The 19854-nt window shown below is 32.8% G+C and overlaps 2 protein-coding genes and 1 long non-coding RNA gene across 4 annotated transcripts in view; 2 read left to right on the forward strand and 1 right to left on the reverse strand.

Moving 5' to 3' along the window:
- LOC143058409 (transcription initiation factor TFIID subunit 5-like) overlaps positions 1-5683 on the reverse strand; it is a 43944-nt gene extending 38261 nt beyond the window's left edge. Inside the window, exons 1-2 of the mRNA XM_076231904.1 lie at positions 5521-5683; positions 1992-2104 (exon numbers count right to left, since the gene is read on the reverse strand). Of these exons, the coding sequence (XP_076088019.1) occupies positions 1992-2104; positions 5521-5619 (212 nt within the window). The 5' untranslated portion in view covers positions 5620-5683. The remainder of the gene's footprint in view (positions 1-1991; positions 2105-5520) is intronic.
- Positions 5684-5895: 212 nt separating this feature from the next.
- Positions 5896-8397, forward strand: LOC143058410 (uncharacterized). The gene is made up of 3 exons (XR_012973048.1): positions 5896-6044; positions 7027-7082; positions 7850-8397. It is a non-coding gene; the product is annotated as an uncharacterized LOC143058410 (long non-coding RNA).
- A 9728-nt stretch (positions 8398-18125) lies between these two features.
- Positions 18126-19854, forward strand: part of LOC143058411 (transient receptor potential cation channel subfamily M member-like 2) — a 38594-nt gene continuing 36865 nt past the window's right edge. The window contains exon 1 of one of the 2 annotated variants that reach the window (XM_076231905.1): positions 18126-18280. The gene's annotated coding sequence lies outside the window, so the exon portion shown is untranslated. The remainder of the gene's footprint in view (positions 18281-19854) is intronic. The other variant, XM_076231906.1, reaches the window with a different exon arrangement.

Consider the following 19854-nt stretch of genomic DNA (forward strand, 5'->3'; position numbering starts at 1 on the left):
GAATACAGGATATTGATAGGCAATCTGTCATTTATATAATTATATAAAAGAAAAAACACATTTTTTTTCAGCAAAATGATGAGTGTGTGTATTCGTGGAATTAGGAGTTTGTCATCTGGTTTGTGTTTTCTATCCAATACAGAATGATATAGGATAGTCCTATTTATCATATACTTAGACTTAATAACATATGATTTTTACTGTATGATAATAGCAATAAATTAACGTAAATTCCATACTTTTCGAATTGGTGCTTAGCGGGCTGATATGAAAAGTTGATCACATGCTTTGATTGTTATCACATGCCTTTCCGTAACGTTATCCCATGGCATTCCGGTGATACTCGGCAAATTCCGGAAAATACACCTCAATGCTACATTTTCAGTGAAAAACATTACAAAGAAGTGCACACAACAATTATTTGGATAATGAAAAGTATATTGTGTAAAAAAATAATAATAAATAAATAAAAAACAAATTATCAAATAAATGCATTTTTTAAAAGTATAATACATAATTTAGAAAGTTACTTTGAAAAAGGTTGACTTTTCCAAACAGTGTTCATTATGCATGTTATGTATATTGTTGATTTTTTGTCTTGTCGATTCGTCCAATTAAAAAAAAAATCTTCTCTGTCGAGTCATATGGTAGAAAGATTTCATATTGAATGCACTAAATTTGGGGTCTGATGTCTGTGAACTTTTCACTATTTGAACTTCTATTTGGGAACCACGTAAAAGGATCAATATATAAATCTGTTATTTTTCTCCATTGTTGAAGCATATGATAAAAAGATCATAACATGTCATTTTTCACATCGCATGTATTATCAGCTCTCGAATCATGCAGCTCTTGGGCTGATATTGAACCTAGGGCTGATAATACATGCGATATGAAAAATGTAATAATCTGATATTATCACATATTTGTTACAAATACGTAGGGTTTTGCACATGTAATAACATCATAATTGCTCGGGGCAAAAAAATGGTTATTGGTTATTGTGCCCTGATTCCAAATGACGTGCCATAATTGCCTCCATTGTAACCAGCTGTTATCAATTTATCCCCAGTTATGCCAAATTCTCACGTTTATGTCTTGCTATACATGCTATATTCAAAAAATAAGTGAAAATGTTACAATAAATTTCTGCTGAGTAAATTAAATGATAAAAACTGAATTTGAAAATGAGATAAAGGTTTTGTGATAATTGAACATTTCCTTTCTCTTTTCTGCAGAACTTAAATATGTGATAAATAGATTATAACATATTTTCGAGAATCCAGTCCTGTCCATATTGAAAATAATAGGCAGTTATATTAAAGGGAAAATGTTCTTATTGCCTATAAATCACTGTTCCAGGTTAGGGGAGGTTTAAGCATTCACAAACATTTTACACAGCTATATACTAGTGTTTCCTTTATTTATTCACCCCTTATTTTATTGATTTTGTAGTTACATTGTTCATTGTTGTTTAATAGATCAAACTTATTCGTTCAGTGTATAGCTAGTGTTAAGATGTCTTTTGATTGAGTTACATGTAAGTCATTTCCATTGATATTTTATAGTGTGCCTTTCTATGTTGTGTATGTTGTGATGTTACACTATTGTTTTAGATAAGGGTGAAGGTTGCATTGGTACCTATTAAAACGTTTAAACCCGCTGCATTTGTTTGCACCTGTCTTAAGTCAGAAATCTTATGTTCAGTAGCTATAGTTTGTTGATGCGATTCATAAGTGTTTCTCGTTTTTGATATATAGATTAAACCATTAGTTTTCCTGTTTGAATGGTTTTACACTTATTATTTAAGGTTCTGTGCTGAAGACTCTACTTCAATCTACATTTGTTATTGGTTTACTTTTACAAATTGTGACTTGGATGGAGAGTTGTCTCATTGGAACTCTTCTTATATCTAGTAACTCTTATTTCCATAAGCAACTTATGTATTGGCAATATAATTTCACTTGCAAGGTTTTGTAGTTTGCCTTTACCTCTTATAAGCAGCTAATGCATTGGCGACATCACTTTCACTTTGCCCAGCACTTTGTGGTTTAACATCATCATCTGTGACCCCAGCCTCTTTCTTTAACAACTCTTCTGTACACTACAACAATAAAAGCGAACAACTTTGCACAACTCAGTTCAACATCTCCTTATTTTTATATAGGGTTTTTACCACTTACAATAGTAAATGTTTGTAATGTTTTACTAGTCTTGGAAATTGAACTATTTGATAACGATGCTGACTGGTAGACCAGTAAAAACCTGATATTGACCTTTGGACTGAAGGTTCACATGACGTACAATATATGCCCTGATTAATTTTTTTAAAATTTTCAGAAATCTTTCAGAAACCTTTCTTCATAGCAAACTTCCAACATTCAGGAGAATTAATGAACACATGCTAAAATAAGTGATTTATTAAACATGTTAAATGCATGTCTTTTTGTTTCTGTGTAATGTATTATAATGTCAATTTTAAAAGCTTACCAGAGCTTGTGTTTATTTGTTTGCAATGTATGGACAATAAATAAAATTTTGATTTACACAGAATGTTTACACAAATGTTTTGAACCAGGAATTATTACATTAGTGATTTTGTACAATGTACCTGGAATGATTGCGCTAGTTACTTTGAACAGGGATGTATTACACTAGTATTTTACATTCATACATTGATGCAGTGTTTTAGTTCTCGCTTTGAACACATGAAAACACAGAATAATGCTTTATTTACAAATTAAATCAAAAAAAAACAAAATCCCCTATGCAAATCCATCTTATCATATGTGCTTTTAAATTGTCACTAATTAAAATATTCATATATACTGGATTGCCGAAGTTTTTCTGAGCATTTGCATTTTGGTCATGTTGGTAGACCTACATGTAGATAAAATCATATATTCTATGTCAATATCTAATAATCAAACTGGTTCCTTGAAGATTATTCTAATTTTATTGAATCTTATTCTAATGAAAATTTCAGGGACTGAATTTTCGGCTCTCCCTTGACACCATTTGCGAGTATGATTTTAAGGAAATGATGATAATACGTCAGAAGGGGACGATAAATGGCTGACCCGTGTTAAGAGAGAGCCATATCTCTTGCACGTAAAAAGACACCCTTGTAGATTTCGAAAAAGAGCAGGCTAATACTCTACAAGGCAGCACTCGCAACCGCAAAGTGGAAAGGGATTAATATAAGTTACCATAACTTGTTTCCCAATCCACTATAAATCAATATGTTTAAACTAATATTATTCTAATTTTAGCTTATTTATTCATGTAAACAATAAACTGGTCTAATATAAACTAAAAAAGATATTAAGATCATCATAGTGACGTCACACCATATACAAGTTTTAAGAAACGTAATTTTCTTTCTTTCTCACATTTTATACCTTCAGCGTTAATTTCCGTTTATTTTCTCTTTTCGTAAGTTATATAAATTGCCGATATAAAAAAAAAACCGAGGTCATAATCAAGTACAGATTTTTTTTATATAAAACTTTAATGCAATTGAAAGGATTAACAACAACCTTTTGCTTTTTAAAACTTTTATTTTGTAATCGTAAAATGGAAATGGCGTAGACTTATTAGCATCACAGATAGTGAATAATATTTTCTTTTTTACTTGTATAAAAAACTTTGAGGCGTGTCACTTTTCTTTAAACTACCCTAATTTATTCAACGTTAGTCTCCGTTTAATGTTACACAATTATATCTCTTTTAGTAAATTAAATATTTATTTACTGATAAAAAACGGAAGTCAAAATCAAATATAGTTGTTTTTAAAAATTGATTTAAATGTACAGAGTAATTAAAAGAATTAACAACAACGTTTTGATTTTTATTTTAATCTTTCATTTGTTTCAAGCAATCAGATATAAACTGATAATCAATAGACAGGAAATACAATTGTTTAATTACATTAGAAATCTCGCATACCTTGACTGTCGCGTGCCGGCATAGATCAGAAGGATTAGGGCAATTAATTACCTGGTGTGACACCGCGTCACTCCAGACTGGGAGAGATGTCGCTAATACAATAAACAAAAGGTAACGGATTTACGCGGAAGTCGGAGGGAATACTCCCAAATTTCTCCGAGAATTTTGGGAGTGATGTCGGAGTTTCCTGGTGTCACACCATGAAAAAACTCGGTGTATGGAGTTTGGGATAGCTTTCGCGAAAATTGTACTGTATCTTACAATTGTGTATTATGTATGTGGACTTGACCTTCTTTTCGAGCTAAGTTTTGTTTACATTTGAAAATGTGCTATTTATGAACCGAGGGGATGAAGTAGGGGTTGTTTTGGGAATAAGGAAAAGTAGGCTAAAATCGGAAAATATTATTTTTACTGTTGTAAAATGTTTGAAAACTTGAAATGTTGAAATTAATGCTTGCTTGAAGCAAGTTTTATTCTGTCCTTGAAATACCCACAAATAGAAAACATTTGCGATTTTGCGTACTACTTTTATTTTAACCACGCACATACACCTTCGTGCTATTTGTCCGCCATTGCTGGATATCACACAGGTTCCCGTAAAATGTTGACGTCATAAAACAAAATATCTGACACCACAATGGAAAAGTGATTGTTGTTGACGTCAAAAGTACAAGTGGCCGGGTAAGCTGGGATTAGCGATAAGGTGTATTGCTATCCAGAAATGATTACTATCGAGAACAGTTGACTATTGTCGCCGTCACGTAAAATTGGCACCATGTTTTTTGTCAAAATTTTCTTAAATATCGACCGCGTTTACTAAAGATCATGTTTTCAATTAGCGGAATCAAATATCATTCCAAAAATCAACTACTGTCCTACCTTTTATTGTGTTTGCACTGTATAATCCTGACCTTCACATAATCCAAGATTAATTTGTATGGTGGAATCCGACATTGTTATTACCGGAAGTGTTGCCGTGGAGTTCCACGTGCTCTCAATTTTCTTGTGTCTCTCGGAGCTTTTCGTCATCTTTACGTAAAAAGCGCGGGAAATTGTATCATCAATGACAATGATATTACCGGAGAGTAACGAATGTTATGGAATAAGGGACCCTCATGGAAACCAAGATGGCGGTTATACAATGTAAATAATCTTGAAAAATGTGAAGGTCGGGATTATACAGTGCAAACACAATAAAAGGTAGGACAGTAGTGGATATTTGGAGAGGATTTTACTTCCGCTAAAAGAAAAACATCATCTTGAGTAAACACGGCTGATATTTAAAATTTTTTTAACAAAAAACATGGTGCCAATTTTACATGACGGCGACTATACACAATACTTTAGGCCTATGGCTCATCTTTTTTGTTGTGGTTTGTTTAACTGTTTATGGTAAAAAATTTAGTTCAGTTAGGATAAAAGGTAATGTACTGTTTATACCTGTATTGCCTATTCAGGCTATTGGTTTGGGAAACATACTCCAGAGTATTTTCAAGTTAACAATAACAGGGGCGAAATAGCATGCATAATTAATTATATACGAAGTTGATCAAGATATATAGATTGGTCGACCTTTAAGTTGTTTTTCTTTAGAAATTGTAAAACAGCTAATAGTGTCTGTTTGTCTGAAACATCTGATTTAGGAGAAGACTGTGATTGTAAGCTATTCATTTTAAAAGTGGTTTTCGCTTAATCTGTTAACCGTCCGCATCTTCACACACCATAGGGAAGATAGCAATATGATTGGAAGGTACCAGTCAATAGTCTTTAAACTTTTCTATAAAAATAAAATGAACAAATAAATAAACTTAAAGTAGATGCATAAAATATTTCATAAAAATATTTATTGTTTTGAATTCGCATGTGATTGATATCATTTACATGTTTATTTTATAGATTATTCCTAATGTTAAATTACCCATTTTGAACATAGGCTATGTCCTTTCTTCCGCTTTCGTGTTGCTGGTAGGTCGCATGAAATTTTTGAAAAACAAATCCATTTGAATCACTTTAACTTTTTGTCATCTTCTGTTAATTTGTTATTCTACAGTTGTATTTTCATCTCTTTCAGATAATATAGCAAGATGAGAGCAAAGGTAAGCATGTAACTTAATATTTTTTATCGAATTAGTCTTGCACATAAACATGTCGGATAACACGCATTTACGTCCGACCATTGATGTATGTTGTTTGTTACGGGGAGAAAGTTAATTTGTGACACTTAGTGAATTGCAACATACTGCAAATTAGAGTTCTAATGATGTGTGGCAAAACTGTTCGTGATGTATAAATTTGAATTTGAGGTCCTTGAACGTAAAACTTGGACCATGTGGACTGCTGGTGCAGCATGCGAAGCCGAAGTCCGTGGGTGTCTGTCAACACATCTCCCGTCTTGTAGTAATCAATTGTTCAGTAATATCTAATATATTTATTATTCATATTTACAATGCGTGTGCTTAAATTGAATACTAAGATAGCCTAGCAATTCCAGAAATTACCCCCTCCCCCAAAAATTTTCAATGGAAGCCATATAATTTACAAAGTTGAATTGTTTCACATGTTTCAAAAGTAACTGGATTCCCACCTTATTGCTGAACCAATTTTGAGTCGGGCAAGTACCAAAAAACTTCCCAAACCCAGTATCTTTCATATTGGCTGCGGAACCTTACATGTACTGTAGGCTGTAGCTCATGGACATGGGTCTGAATGTTATATTTTTACTATTAGAGCTACAGATTTTTCCTGTTCGAAACGTTTGGAATTGCACTTATTTTCCAAAATTGTATTGTTAATCCATGCCAATGAGACAACTCTCCACAAAAGACCAAAATGATGTAGCAATTATTAACTATGGGTCACCCTATGGCTTTCAACAATATAGTTTGTTTCGTTTGATATTTTTTCTAGGATATGACGTACCTATGTATGTTAAGAGTATTTATTTCCTTAACATTATCTTTTTTACATTTGTAAACCTCCGCCGATTTTGTTCAGCCACATTGAATCTCGTTATGACGTCATTTATTTGTTGAGTGGTAAAATTTTATATCAAGTTTACATTGGACTTCTCTTTTTCAGTGGCGTAAGAAGCGTATGAGGAGGTTGAAGCGTAAAAGGAGGAAGATGAGGGCAAGGTAATTATATTAGCTTGTATAAGTAGTGATTTAATTTGGTCCTGCTGAAAAAGGTTATAAATAAGAACTTGAGAAGCTGTCAATATTTCAGGTTGGAGCCTATTTCTATAATTTTGTTATAATTATACCCCCGCTTTGAAAAAAAAGGGGGTATGCTGTTTTACCTCTGTCCGTCCGTCCCATGAATATTTTTCGTCACATTTTTCTCAGGAACTACAATACAAGGATTTCTGAAATTTGGTGTAAGGGTTAATATAAGTCAGCTATACCGTGTGATGCGTTTTCAGATTCATCACTCGACAACTTCCTGTTTACCGAACACTTGCATATTTTTACACAATTAATATTATCCACTTGCGGCGGGGGTATCATCAGTGAGCAGTAGCTCGCAGTTTCACTGAAATTAGGCTCCTGACTTTGGACAGGCACTTGCAGAATAAGGCAGGTTTAAACATGCTCCCAATCATGTGACAAGTGGTTCATCAGAATAGTACAAGACATTCCTGAAAAAATCTCAAATGAAAACATCATTTTGCCTGTTCCAACCCCCAAGTTTCTTGATTTGTAGTCTTAGACCTTTAAAGTAATTGAAATGAAGACTGAACATGATTAAATTTTGTTTAACTGTACAATAATTGTGATTGAAAATATGAAACAATATTATACTCCACTCAATTGCATTCTGTTTTGTCATTGAACGCAAGATATCCATAAGTATTAACGTTCTTAGGGTGAATGGTTTATCAACTACATTTGTTTACTTTCAGGTCTAAGTAGACGTTGCCATCGTTTATTTTTAAGACTCCAATTGATGTGTTCAGCTATAGACCAAGGTATTGCAACCATGTGTTCAGTTGAGAACTCCTATTGATGATGATGAAGATGATGAAAATGATGATGATGAATTAGCGTGGTCACGTGATCAAAGTCTTAGTTTGACCAGGTACCATGCTTTCGACTGAAAACATGGCTGTTTTAACAACAATATGTTGTCATGGTGAACCAACACGACTTACAACAACAGCAACACAAAGCAACAACAACATTTTGTCATCGAGGGCTCAACTTTGGGAACTATCTTTACAAGAAGAAAGAGGAAGAAGAAGAATTGGTGTCTACTGCGTGGAAGTCTCCATGGTGACCAGGCTAGGCATCTGTATGGTAACCACTGTTGAGGCTTTGGTGGCTCCTCTATGAGAACATATTTTGTAATATCTTAGACTTGGCAATGATCCAATTTATCCAAAGACATGAAATTGCATGGATTGAATTGTTCAGTTGAGGTTTTGAAAATATTAAAAGAAAAAAATCAAAATTTGTATTTTTAGTCTGATGGTTGTTCGAGTGCTATCACTTGGCATTGGTTGTTGTAAAATCTCTGAAACTCCTGCATCAATGGCATCCATTATACGGCTGAATTATTCTTTGAAAGTTCATGAAATTAGCCATGTCGTCTGGTAAAACAGTGATAAACAGATTATTATTTCAACTCTTGCTCTTCTCATTGTTGTCTTGACAGCTTAAGAGAAAATTTCTCTTCTTGAAGGCAAATGGTAATCTAAATAGATTTCATGATTACTTGGCAGTCTGCACCAAAAGCTTTTTCAACTACTAGTCCGAAGACCAATATTCTGACATTTTTCTTATTAATCCAAACAGTTTTGCAAAAACTCGCTAGTCCAAATTAAATTTTACTAGTCTGGGGCATCAGACTAGTGGCTAACCGTGCAGACTGCTTGGTAATAATTTGTCAATTTGGGCTTTACTTCTCTTGACAGTATTATAGAAGGGTAAAACTACTGGGTTCCTCTTTCTGATGAACAGCCTAAATATGGTAAAAACCATAATAGATTATTTTATAAGGCAGTTGGGCAAATATCAGATTCATTATGGCCCTACAATTTACTTACCTCTAAAATCACCACTTGGACTATACTATAATCATTTTATTTTTGTATGCGATTCCCATTATCTTGGTCATAGTAAAGTTCTATTTCGAAGGTTTATACTATGCGTTGTATATTTGGAAGATTCTCGCTGAATACAATGCAATTGAAATTAAACTGGAAAGTGAAAAAACAAAACTCCATGGAAAGTTTGAAAACAAAAGCAAAACAACTCTTTGACTTGACCTGGTACATTTACAAGCATTTCCTTGGATAATTGTGGAATAAACATGGTTTTATAGCTAGCTTAACCTCTTGAAAGTCTCTTAATATTTCATTGATTGACCATGTTTGAATCCAGCAAAGACGATGGGTATAATAAACTATCCATAGGTACCAGGATTAAAAATGTTATTTTTATGCCAGACGCACGATTCGTCCACAAAAGACCCATCAGTAACGCTCGAATCAAAAAATGTTTAAAAGGCCGAATAGAGTAGAGGAAGTGTTAAAATGGAAATACAAGACAACAAAGAAAATTGACATTCAGTACAATAACGAGATTTGATGAATTTTCCAAAGAAATGCACTTACTTGATCAAGTAATCAACAATGAGCACAATCAAGTTATAAAAGATCTAGATGTATTGATTTTTATGCCCCACCTACGATAGTAGAGGGGCATTATGTTTTCTGGTCTGTGGCTCCGTTCGCCCGTCCAGGTTAAAGTTTTTGGTCAAGGTAGTTTTTGATGAAGCTGAAGTCCAATCAACTTGAAACTTAGTACACTTGTCCACTGAACATAGAAAATGAAAGTGGGAGTGTCGGGTTAAAGTTTTTGGTCAAGGTAGTTTTTGATGAAGCTGAAGTCCAATCAACTTGAAACTTAGTACACTTGTTGCTTATGATATGATCTTTCTAATTTTAATGCCAAATTAGATAATTACCCAATTTCACGGTCCATGGAACATAGAAAAGGATAGTGCGAGTGGGGCATCCGTCTACTTTGGACACATTCTTATTAAATTCTGTATAGTTTCGGTAATGGTGATCATGATTCAGACTGAGTATTGCAATGATTAAAAAAAAATATTTATGATTGATTGTACAGATTATGGTCTTGAAGTTACGATTTTGAATTGTGTGCCTCGTTATTGAATTGTTCTTTAAATAGTCCTACTTGATAATATTACATTTTCATCAAAAATTGAAATATTCGAAAGTTCTTTTGAAGAGTTGAATAGACCAAAAGTGGAAAAGCTGCCAGCTTTTTATTAATACACTCTCAGTTATTATCAATGTATGAATGAAATAGAATAGAATACATACATTTTTCATATTAGCCAAAAACTAACAATATCAAAATTAAACACTTACAAAAAAACCATGCATTTTTAAAGAGTTCTCTAGAAGTGGTGGTCCTACAGATTTGACCACTGCATTTTTGGAAAGGACCAACACAATGATGGTAATTGGCAATAGAAATCATAATGAGGAGCTGCATATTTTCTGATGGGACCACCAGAGAAAAAAAGATGTTGAGAACTGATAAAAAAATAAACACATAATTGCGTACTATTTGAAATATGTTGACATTGATGTACCAGATCTGAAAAGTGTATTTTGAAGGCACAAGTAGTTGGTACCTTATGGTGAAAATCACCTGTAATACAGCAGTGCTATATATAAGACAATTTGTTATAATACAAATTTGGGTCACCGTTCTTTATTGCTAGGGATTATAGACACTGGCCTACTAAATAGATATTTGATATTACTTCAACCAGATGGCATCGAATTTCTGGGGTAATCATTCCTAAAGGTCGAAAATTTCGTGTGAAACATCGAAATACAGCCAAATTCGATAAAATACGCATTGGGGCCACACACTTTCAAACCTATTATCTCGGTAGTTCTAAATGCCTAGGGATTGAATACACTGCCCTAATGAATAGCTATGATGTAATACTACAACGTGAGGGTCAAGAATTTCTGGGATAAGCATTCTTAAAGGCCGAAAATTTCGTTCGTAACACGGAAAAATGGTCAAATGTGATAAAATACGCATTGGGGTCATCCACTTGTTCAAACCCATGGCCTCGGGATTTCGGAATGGCTAAGGATTATAGACTGCTCTTACAAATAGCTATTTGATATAACTACAACGAGACTGCAAAGAATTTCTGGGTTAAGCATTTCTAAAGGTCGAAAATTTCTAGCGAAACCGGTAAATAAGGCCAAATTTGATAAAAATGCAATGCCCACCCTCTTTCCAACCAATTGTCTGGGTAGTTCTTTATGGCTTGGGATTATAGACGCCGCCTTTATAAAGAGAATTGTTGAAAAGCTTGGCACTTGTACGACATAAGCAGTGCGCATCAAGAATACGTACGGACTTGTGAATTTCATTATATTTTCTATTGAACAATTTATAATGTGAATTTAAATCATGTTTTGCAAAAAAAGGAATTCTTTGATGATATTAAACCATAGTGGGACAAATCAACACTTGTTTATAAATTAATAGATTTAACCCATGGACACTTTATTTCTATTGTTGAGAAGTATTTTGACCTATAAAAATGTTCATCCCCTTCTTTGTGACACACATTTGTACGGTAATCATTAGCTGTCTCGACTCTTGCACGAGAAATAATCTCTATTGTTTAAAGAATAATCATAGCTGTATAATAGAAAAATACCACGTGTTTCGTTCAATTTCAGCATTGTTCCCTCTCGTTATAATGAAGAATCATGTCTTCCTTATTACCATTTAATAAATAAATTTGATGTATTTACTGTCTTCTGATTGGTTAAAATAATTAGCTTTATTTTCAATGTTATCAATTTTTATGGCGACACGCCCACTCTAACCTTGTGTATTCATACGCAAACATCTGTGTACGTTGTTATTTGTATTAATATATATCTTTGAGCCTTATTTTTGATAGAAATTTATTTATAATGAATGGCAATAATTTATTTTGAATTTATTGAACCATAAAATTAATTTTTGACTCCTCACATTTAACATAATCCGCTTCGCGGATTATTCAATGTGAAGAGTCAAAAATTAATTTTATGGTTCAATAAATTCAAAATAAATAACAGCCATTCATTAAATAAGTTTTTATACGTTCGTCATGGACGTGACGTTTTATGGTATCCGTATTTCCGTCCGTTCACATGTATACGCATGCAAATTAATGCTTAAATCAAATTCATGAAACTCGTTTTAAATATTTGAATAAGACTCGTTTGGTTTAGATTTTTTACATTTTAGATCAACTTACAGGATTCAATCGTCAGATAAAAGTAACTTTTTCATGCACATCGCCCTCTAAATCAAGTATGCCGTTGAAAATTTGGACTTGTTATACATTATGTATTATAAATGTATAGATGAGATCCTACCTGGATTTTCGTTTCGGATCTAGAGTAAAAGTAAGCTATAAAAAAACTGGACACATTCATGAGTTAAGAATAACATATTTCATCAAATAGGACCTAACATTAGTTTTTGACAATGTTTAAAACAAAATGTGTTTCTATATGATATAATAGGGGATTTCCCGATACTAGACATAAGACGGTGAACGTTTCGATTTGGTGACACGTGTTCCTGTGGATTGTTACCCTGTGATAAGGTTTTATTCAGAATGTGTTTTATATAGTACAACATTACTGAAGTAGGACAACAAACTCAATGAAAACAAAACACAAAATAGAAAACAAAAAAAACAAAATATTTTCAATGGGCTACATGACGCTAATTGTAAGTTAACCCAGGTGCTTCGGATGAATAATTAAGCAGTTCATATATGTAAGCTGTTAAAACAAGACAGGAATAAATCTGAAGGTAACTGAGGTGCTTTGCACCAGTAAGAAGATCCTATATACTCTCCTATTTAAAGATATCATGATGAGGCGTAATCCGTATCACATGCCGTATCGGCACCCTCGACCAATATATTCCTCGGGCTAATATTGGTATCTGGGGATGATACGGCATGTCATATAGATTTCGCCATGTATTATTCTCTATATAATAGCACAAGTAATCAGCAAAACAAGATTAACAAATAAGTACTGATCGAAATTGTCAGTCGACGCGTTTATGGAGTTATTGCCCTTTAATAATATTTTTTACATTTTTATTTACATTTTGTTGCTTATTATCTTAAAGACTGTTAATGATTGAAAGAAAATTTAGAGGATGAAAATTGTCAGCACGATATACGATCTACAAATATGTAATTATACATCACAGAAATTGTTATTTAACTCTAAATGGAGTTGTTCCATTTAATAATGAGGGTTTTTACTAAACAGCCATGATAGATCATGATAGATGAAGATGCAGGTGAACGAAACCGGCTCTTTAAAGCCTCTTGTTTAATTCAGTAGAAGAAACGCTTTATTCTTATACTTTTTTTTAGATTGAATGCCTCGCAAGGTTTATTGGGCGATCTGGTAGAGCAACTGAATTTAAGGACTGAATTATTCTCGTTACAATTTTCTCGAACACAGAATTATCAATTGTATATGAATTGCAAATACTGAACACAAATTTCAGACTGCTAATGCCAAAATTTCAGACAAACAAGAACGTCCTGTTTCAAATATTTCATACCGTTTTCAGAACGTCCGGTGTCAAGTATTTCATACGTTTTTAGAACGTCCTATGTGAAGTATTTCATACGTTTTCAGAATGTCCTGTGTCAAGTATTTCATACGTTTTCAGAATGTCCTATGTGAAGTATTTCATACGTTTTCAGAATGTCCTGTGTCAAGTATTTCATACGTTTTCAGACTGTCCTATGTGAAGTATTTCATACGTTTTCAGAATGTACTGTGTCAAGTATTTCATACGTTTTCAGAATGTCCTATGTGAAGTATTTCATACGTTTTCAGAATGTCCTGTGTCAAATATTTCATACGTTTTCAGAATGTCCTATGTGAAGTATTTCATACGTTTTCAGAATGTCCTGTGTCAAGTATTTCATACGTTTTTAGAATGTCCTATGTGAAGTATTTCATACGTTTTCAGAATGTCCTGTGTCAAGTATTTCATACGTTTTCAGAATGTCCTATGTGAAGTATTTCATACGTTTTCAGAATGTCCTGTGTCAAGTATTTCATACGTTTTCAGAATGTCCTATGTGAAGTATTTCATACATTTTCAGAATGTCCTGTGTCAAGTATTTCATACGTTTTCAGAATGTCCTGTGTCAAGTATTTCATACGTTTTCAGAATGTCCTGTGTGAAGTATTTCATACGTTTTCAGAACGTCCTGTGTCAAGTATTTCAGACGTTTTCAGAACGTCCTGTGTGAAGTATTACGATATTCATACATGCATAACCACAACATAATTAATCCTCGGTCCGTTAAGAATCGGGAAATGCGATCAGATACAAGTTTAGGAGTGGATATCACTCAATGAATTGCTATTATTTAGTTTGAATTTATTGAACCATTAAATATTTTTCACATTGAATAATCCGCAAAGCTAAGAGTTAAAAATTAATTTTATGGTTCAATAAATTCAAAACAAATAATTGCCATTCATTATAGATTAATTTCTATCAAAAAATAAGGCTCTTGGAACTTTTTATATTATTTATATTAACAATAACAACGTACACACATGTTGGCGTATGAATACACAACGTCAGATTGGGCGTGTCGCCATAAAAATTGACAACATTGAAAATAAAAGTAATACTTTGACCAATCAGAAGACAGTATTAACTCAAAATTTATTTAATTCCTAATATGTGTAATTTTCGGTTTTGATCTTGTTCGTGATTTAAATTTGATATAAATTCACTTAAAACAGATGCCAATTTGGACATTCTGGATTACTTGTTTAGATCAATATTTTAAAAATGATTTCCTAAGAAATTTTATACCCTTTTTACTGAGAAAAAGGTGTTGAAGATCATATTGATGATAATTATTGTCTTTCGATCAAAACTAATTAACACATAATTGTTTTGCTAAATTTAAAGTGTCACGTCAACAACCGTGTAAATACAATCATTTATGTAACAATGAAGTGGAATAGAACACGGACAATAATAGTATTGATCAAGTGTGCATTGAATAATCTTGATATACAGTGAAACCTTTTAAAACCGAATCTCTTCGACACTTCAGCCAAAATCAGTTAAATGGAACCAATACCACATAAACGAGTCCAGCGCATATCGTTGATGCTTTAGATCAAATAACAAACTAGTTGGTCTAACAACGGTGTGTATTCTTATAAAATAAAAAAAATAGAAAAAAGTCCTCAAATTATGTGATATTCTGATGACAGACTAAAAAGTTATGATATTTTGAAGTTTGAAGGCCAACTCAAAACGCTGTGTCCAAAAGCGGTTGCAAAAAAGGACATTGCATGTTACGAAGCAAAGTATGATCGATAACGGTACAATTTGCGCGCTGTTTACCTTTCTACAGTTACAAAATCAGATAAAAATAGCAAGGTACGTGTATAAGTTAAAATTCCATCAAAAATAGTTTTTTATCGAATGTCCAGTCATTTTATGTGAACTACGTTACGGACATGAAGAATTCATGTCTACCATCAAATATCGCCGAGAACATTTGTCTTAAAAGAACGACATAATAGCCATATACCCTTTTAAAAACAGGTGTATCATGTAATGTGTAATATAGATATGTGTCTATATATAAACAAACTTATTTGAACATTTTTTCTTTATTTATTTAAGAATGTGAACTACGTTACGTCAATATTTCATAATAAGGTATTCACAAGACATAAAACTAACCCAGTATTTAAACAATACCATAATCCTAATAAAAAATATGTATGGTTGACATTGTTCAAGGCAATTATTCATGAAAAAAATCTTGTTCCATCATAAAATGTGAAATACGTGATGTGAACTTCGTTACCATGGCAAAACTAAATCTTTCTTTTAACCTTGTGTTTGGTGCAAAAATATTTCCTTTATTCATAACTCAAAACCGGAAACTGTAGCAGACGAAATTTGTGCTTCGGGAAAATGCAAAAACACACTATTAAAACTCAAAGCACTGAAAGTTCTGTAAGGTGATGGTTCATATTCATTTATCTAGAAAACGTAATTCACACTTCTTGTAACGTAGAAACAAGTAACATAACTTACATTTTCGTTCCTAAATCCAAATGTCAGAGCGCAAACAACGAAATGAAAGAATGGAATGCCGTTGCAGTGAAAGGCACCATGGAACTACATGCTGTTGTTCCTATTACAAGAAATTGAATAAGCATAAGAAACACCTCATGTTTCTGTCTACTTTGTTTTAGTGACGGACGCTTTCATCCTGCTTGTGACGACTGGCGATCTGTTTCTCTGGAGGGAAAACAAAAAAGAAATGCACCTGGGACTGAAACCAATGAGATTGAATTACAAGCAAATGAACCACAGGAAGAAGAAGTAGAGCGACATGTAGAAGGAGGAGAGTCATTACAAGCACAACCGCCAATAGTGTTTGAGCAGAGCTACCAAAAGGACACGTTTGTGGCGAGTGTATATGACAATGTTTGGTACATTTGTAAGGTGCTTGATTTTGATAACAATGATAATGAATATCAATTGGCATTTATAACCAAGAGCAATCCTGTATTCCACACCATGAAGTGGCCAACAAGACCTGAAGAACTGTGGGTTACAGAGACAGACATCGTTTGTCAGGTCAAAAACCCGGCTCCAGTAGGCAGAAAACCTGTCAGGATGTACAAATTATTACCGGATGATGTAAGAAAAATAGAAAGTCTACTATAAAAACAAACATTCCATGTGCTTTATTTATTAAATTGTGGTAACGTAATTCACAAAAAGTGAATGTTGATGATTATCTGTTCATTTATGAATGCTAAATTAAGTGTAATATCGACCATTTATCAAATTTATCCCTAAATACATTGAGATATTTGGCGTTTTTGCTGAATTTGTTACTATTTTGTCTAAATGAATTTGAGTGAATTACGTTACCACTGACTCACGAATATTGTTTCTGTGCATTTGTCGTATAATATAGATAATATATATGTTAAATGGTTTAAATTTTCAAATTCTATCTTATACGTTATGAATTTCATATTTTGATTGTTGATATAAAGTTTGTTTCTTGAATTTTGTTGATTAAATCAAATTAGAATACTATTTGTTTATTCATTTATGATACTGTAAAACCAGAACACATTCCAGACACCCACCATTCATTATATATTCATAAAACAAAGAATCAAACTTCATAATACATTGCTACACACACATATATATATATATATATATACTTCATTTTTGTCAAACATTGCAATTTAAAAACATTTTAGTATTCGTGTGAATTACGTTACCTGATTGATGCTTTTCCAATGCAGAATATTTCAGTTAATGCAATGAAATTATGGACAGATTTCTTTTTTAAATGGAATAAAATATATACTTATATTGATTTGAAAAATATTTCTAGCATTCAATTGCGATTATAATATTATATATTCAAACGTCAAAAATATGTATTTCAATTTCAAGAAAAACATCAGAAGATAATTTATTATGATGTCGGAAAAAACCTGGGAAAAAAATTAGAAATGCAAAATGTCTACAAAGATCGATGTTTTTCGAAAACTTATATGTGATTGAAGTTTTTAATATCTCGATTTATGATTATCTCGGATTGTCATATTGGTTATTTCTGTAGAAAGATTAGAGCAGAGCAAGTAACGTAATTCACACCACGTAATAACGTGGTTTAAGTGAGTTGCTGAAATTTTTTTCAAATAATACTATTTGGTGCTCATAATCAAGAAATAAGAAGTTGAAATATACCACTTTAAGAAAAAATAAGTTATAACTGTGAAAGTGTTAGGCTGATTCTCGCCGTTTTAGTAATTGCTATGGTCCCATTTAACTGATTTTGGCTGACTTAAGATTTTGTTCCGTTTTCGCAGATTTTTGGTTTAATTCGGTTCACGACGCATACAATTTGATACGACTGAACTTATGAACATGCTTGGTTTGAACAGGTTTTCGGTTTATGCAAGATTCGGTTTAGACAGGTTTCACTGTATTTAAATTCGTTGAGGACAAATCTACAAAGTGTGGTTATAATAGACCAATTCCAAATTACTAGTATTAGATCACAGTTAACAAGGAAATATCAAGTATATCTTTCATGGAATTTCATTGGAAAGGTTCCCAAGCATGTTACTTAGTTTTATATTTGATTGTTCTATCAAATTTTGTCCTGTTCAAGTGGGATATTAAATGAGTGACGATTGTAACAAGTAGTGAGTATTTCTTTAGTATAGGACACAGTATTTTAAATAATATGAAACTTTGAATCGGAAATAGACGTAGTAAAATCAAAAGATGTTGACTATTCATGTTCCGAAGGAAAAATTGTTTATGGTTGGGTTTTTTTTTCTGACCGCGATTTTGTTATAGTTGAGTATTTTAAAGACCTTTCCAACCGTTTGACAAAAAATATGTGTTAAGTGATGCCATGTTTTGCAGTACACACAAACCTGTGCAACAGGTAAAGTTTTTAAGCATTGCGAGGCATAGCTTAACTACGTTTTTTATATTGAGTTCAGTCATTCCAATTGATATTTTATAGTGTGTCTTTCTATGTTGTGATGTTATACTATTGTTTCAGAAAAGGGAGAAGGTTTGGTACCATTAAAACGTTTAATCCCGCTGTAATTGTTTGCACCTGTCCTAAGTCAGGAATCTGATGTACAGTGGTTGTCGTCTGTTTATGTGGTTCTAAAGAGTTTCTCGTGTCTCGTTTTTATATAGATTAGACCGTTGGTTTTCCGTTTGAATGGTTTTACACTAGTAATTGTTGGGGCCATTTATACCTTGCTGTTTGGTGTGAGCCTAGGCTCCGTTTTGAATACCGTACATTGACTTATAATGGTTTAACTTTATAAATGTAACTTGGATGGAGAGTTGTCTCATTGGTACTCATACCACATCTTCCTATATCTACAGATTTTTACTGTGTATTTCAAATGGTATATCTCCCGTAATTCATTAGAATTCAACTGAGGAAAAAATCATTCACAAAGGTTTTTTTTATTTACACTAAAGGATTATTCGAAAAAAAAGAAAAAAAAAACAAAAGGTATGCTGTTTGGGAATGCGTCATCAAGTGCCTCCTTTGATGCTCTATGGGGTCCGAATCCAGCGATCATGAGTGCATGCACAATCCATTAGTGTTTCTCTTGTCCGAATTCCACGTTGACAAAGCCTGTTTCAAACTGTCTTGGTGGAAATCCTCCGCATAAACCTGGAATACAAGCAGCAGTATTTGTTTCTGGACTAATAGCTTATTTACTATTATCTAATTATTTACACCACTTTCCCAGGTTAGGGGGAGGGTTGGGATACCGCTAACATGTTTAACCCCGTCACATTATGTATGTATGTGCCTGGCCCAAGTCAGGAGCCTGTAATTCAGTGGTTGTCATTTGTTTATGTGTTACATATTTGTTTTTCGTTCATTTTGTGTACACAAATTAGGCCGTTAGTTTTCTCGTTTTAATTGTTTTACATTGTCATTTCGGGGCCTTTTGTAGCTGACTATGTGGTATGGACTTTGCTCATTGTTGAAGGCCGTACGGTGACCTATAGTTGTTAAATTCTGTGTCATCTGGTCTCTTGTGGAGTGTTGTCTCATTGGGAATCATACCACATCTTGTTTTATTAATATATAATATACTGTAAATTCAGAAATTATTGCGATGTTTTTATTATTGCGAAACTCGAATTTTGATTTTTTTTAAATGAATTAAGCGCTATTTTTTCTCAATATCGCAAAAATTAAAATCGCATTTTTGTGTAAAATGACAAAAACCAA

Source organism: Mytilus galloprovincialis, chromosome 14 (genome assembly GCF_965363235.1).
Source record: "Mytilus galloprovincialis chromosome 14, xbMytGall1.hap1.1, whole genome shotgun sequence".
NCBI classification, from domain to species: Eukaryota; Metazoa; Mollusca; class Bivalvia; order Mytilida; family Mytilidae; genus Mytilus; species Mytilus galloprovincialis.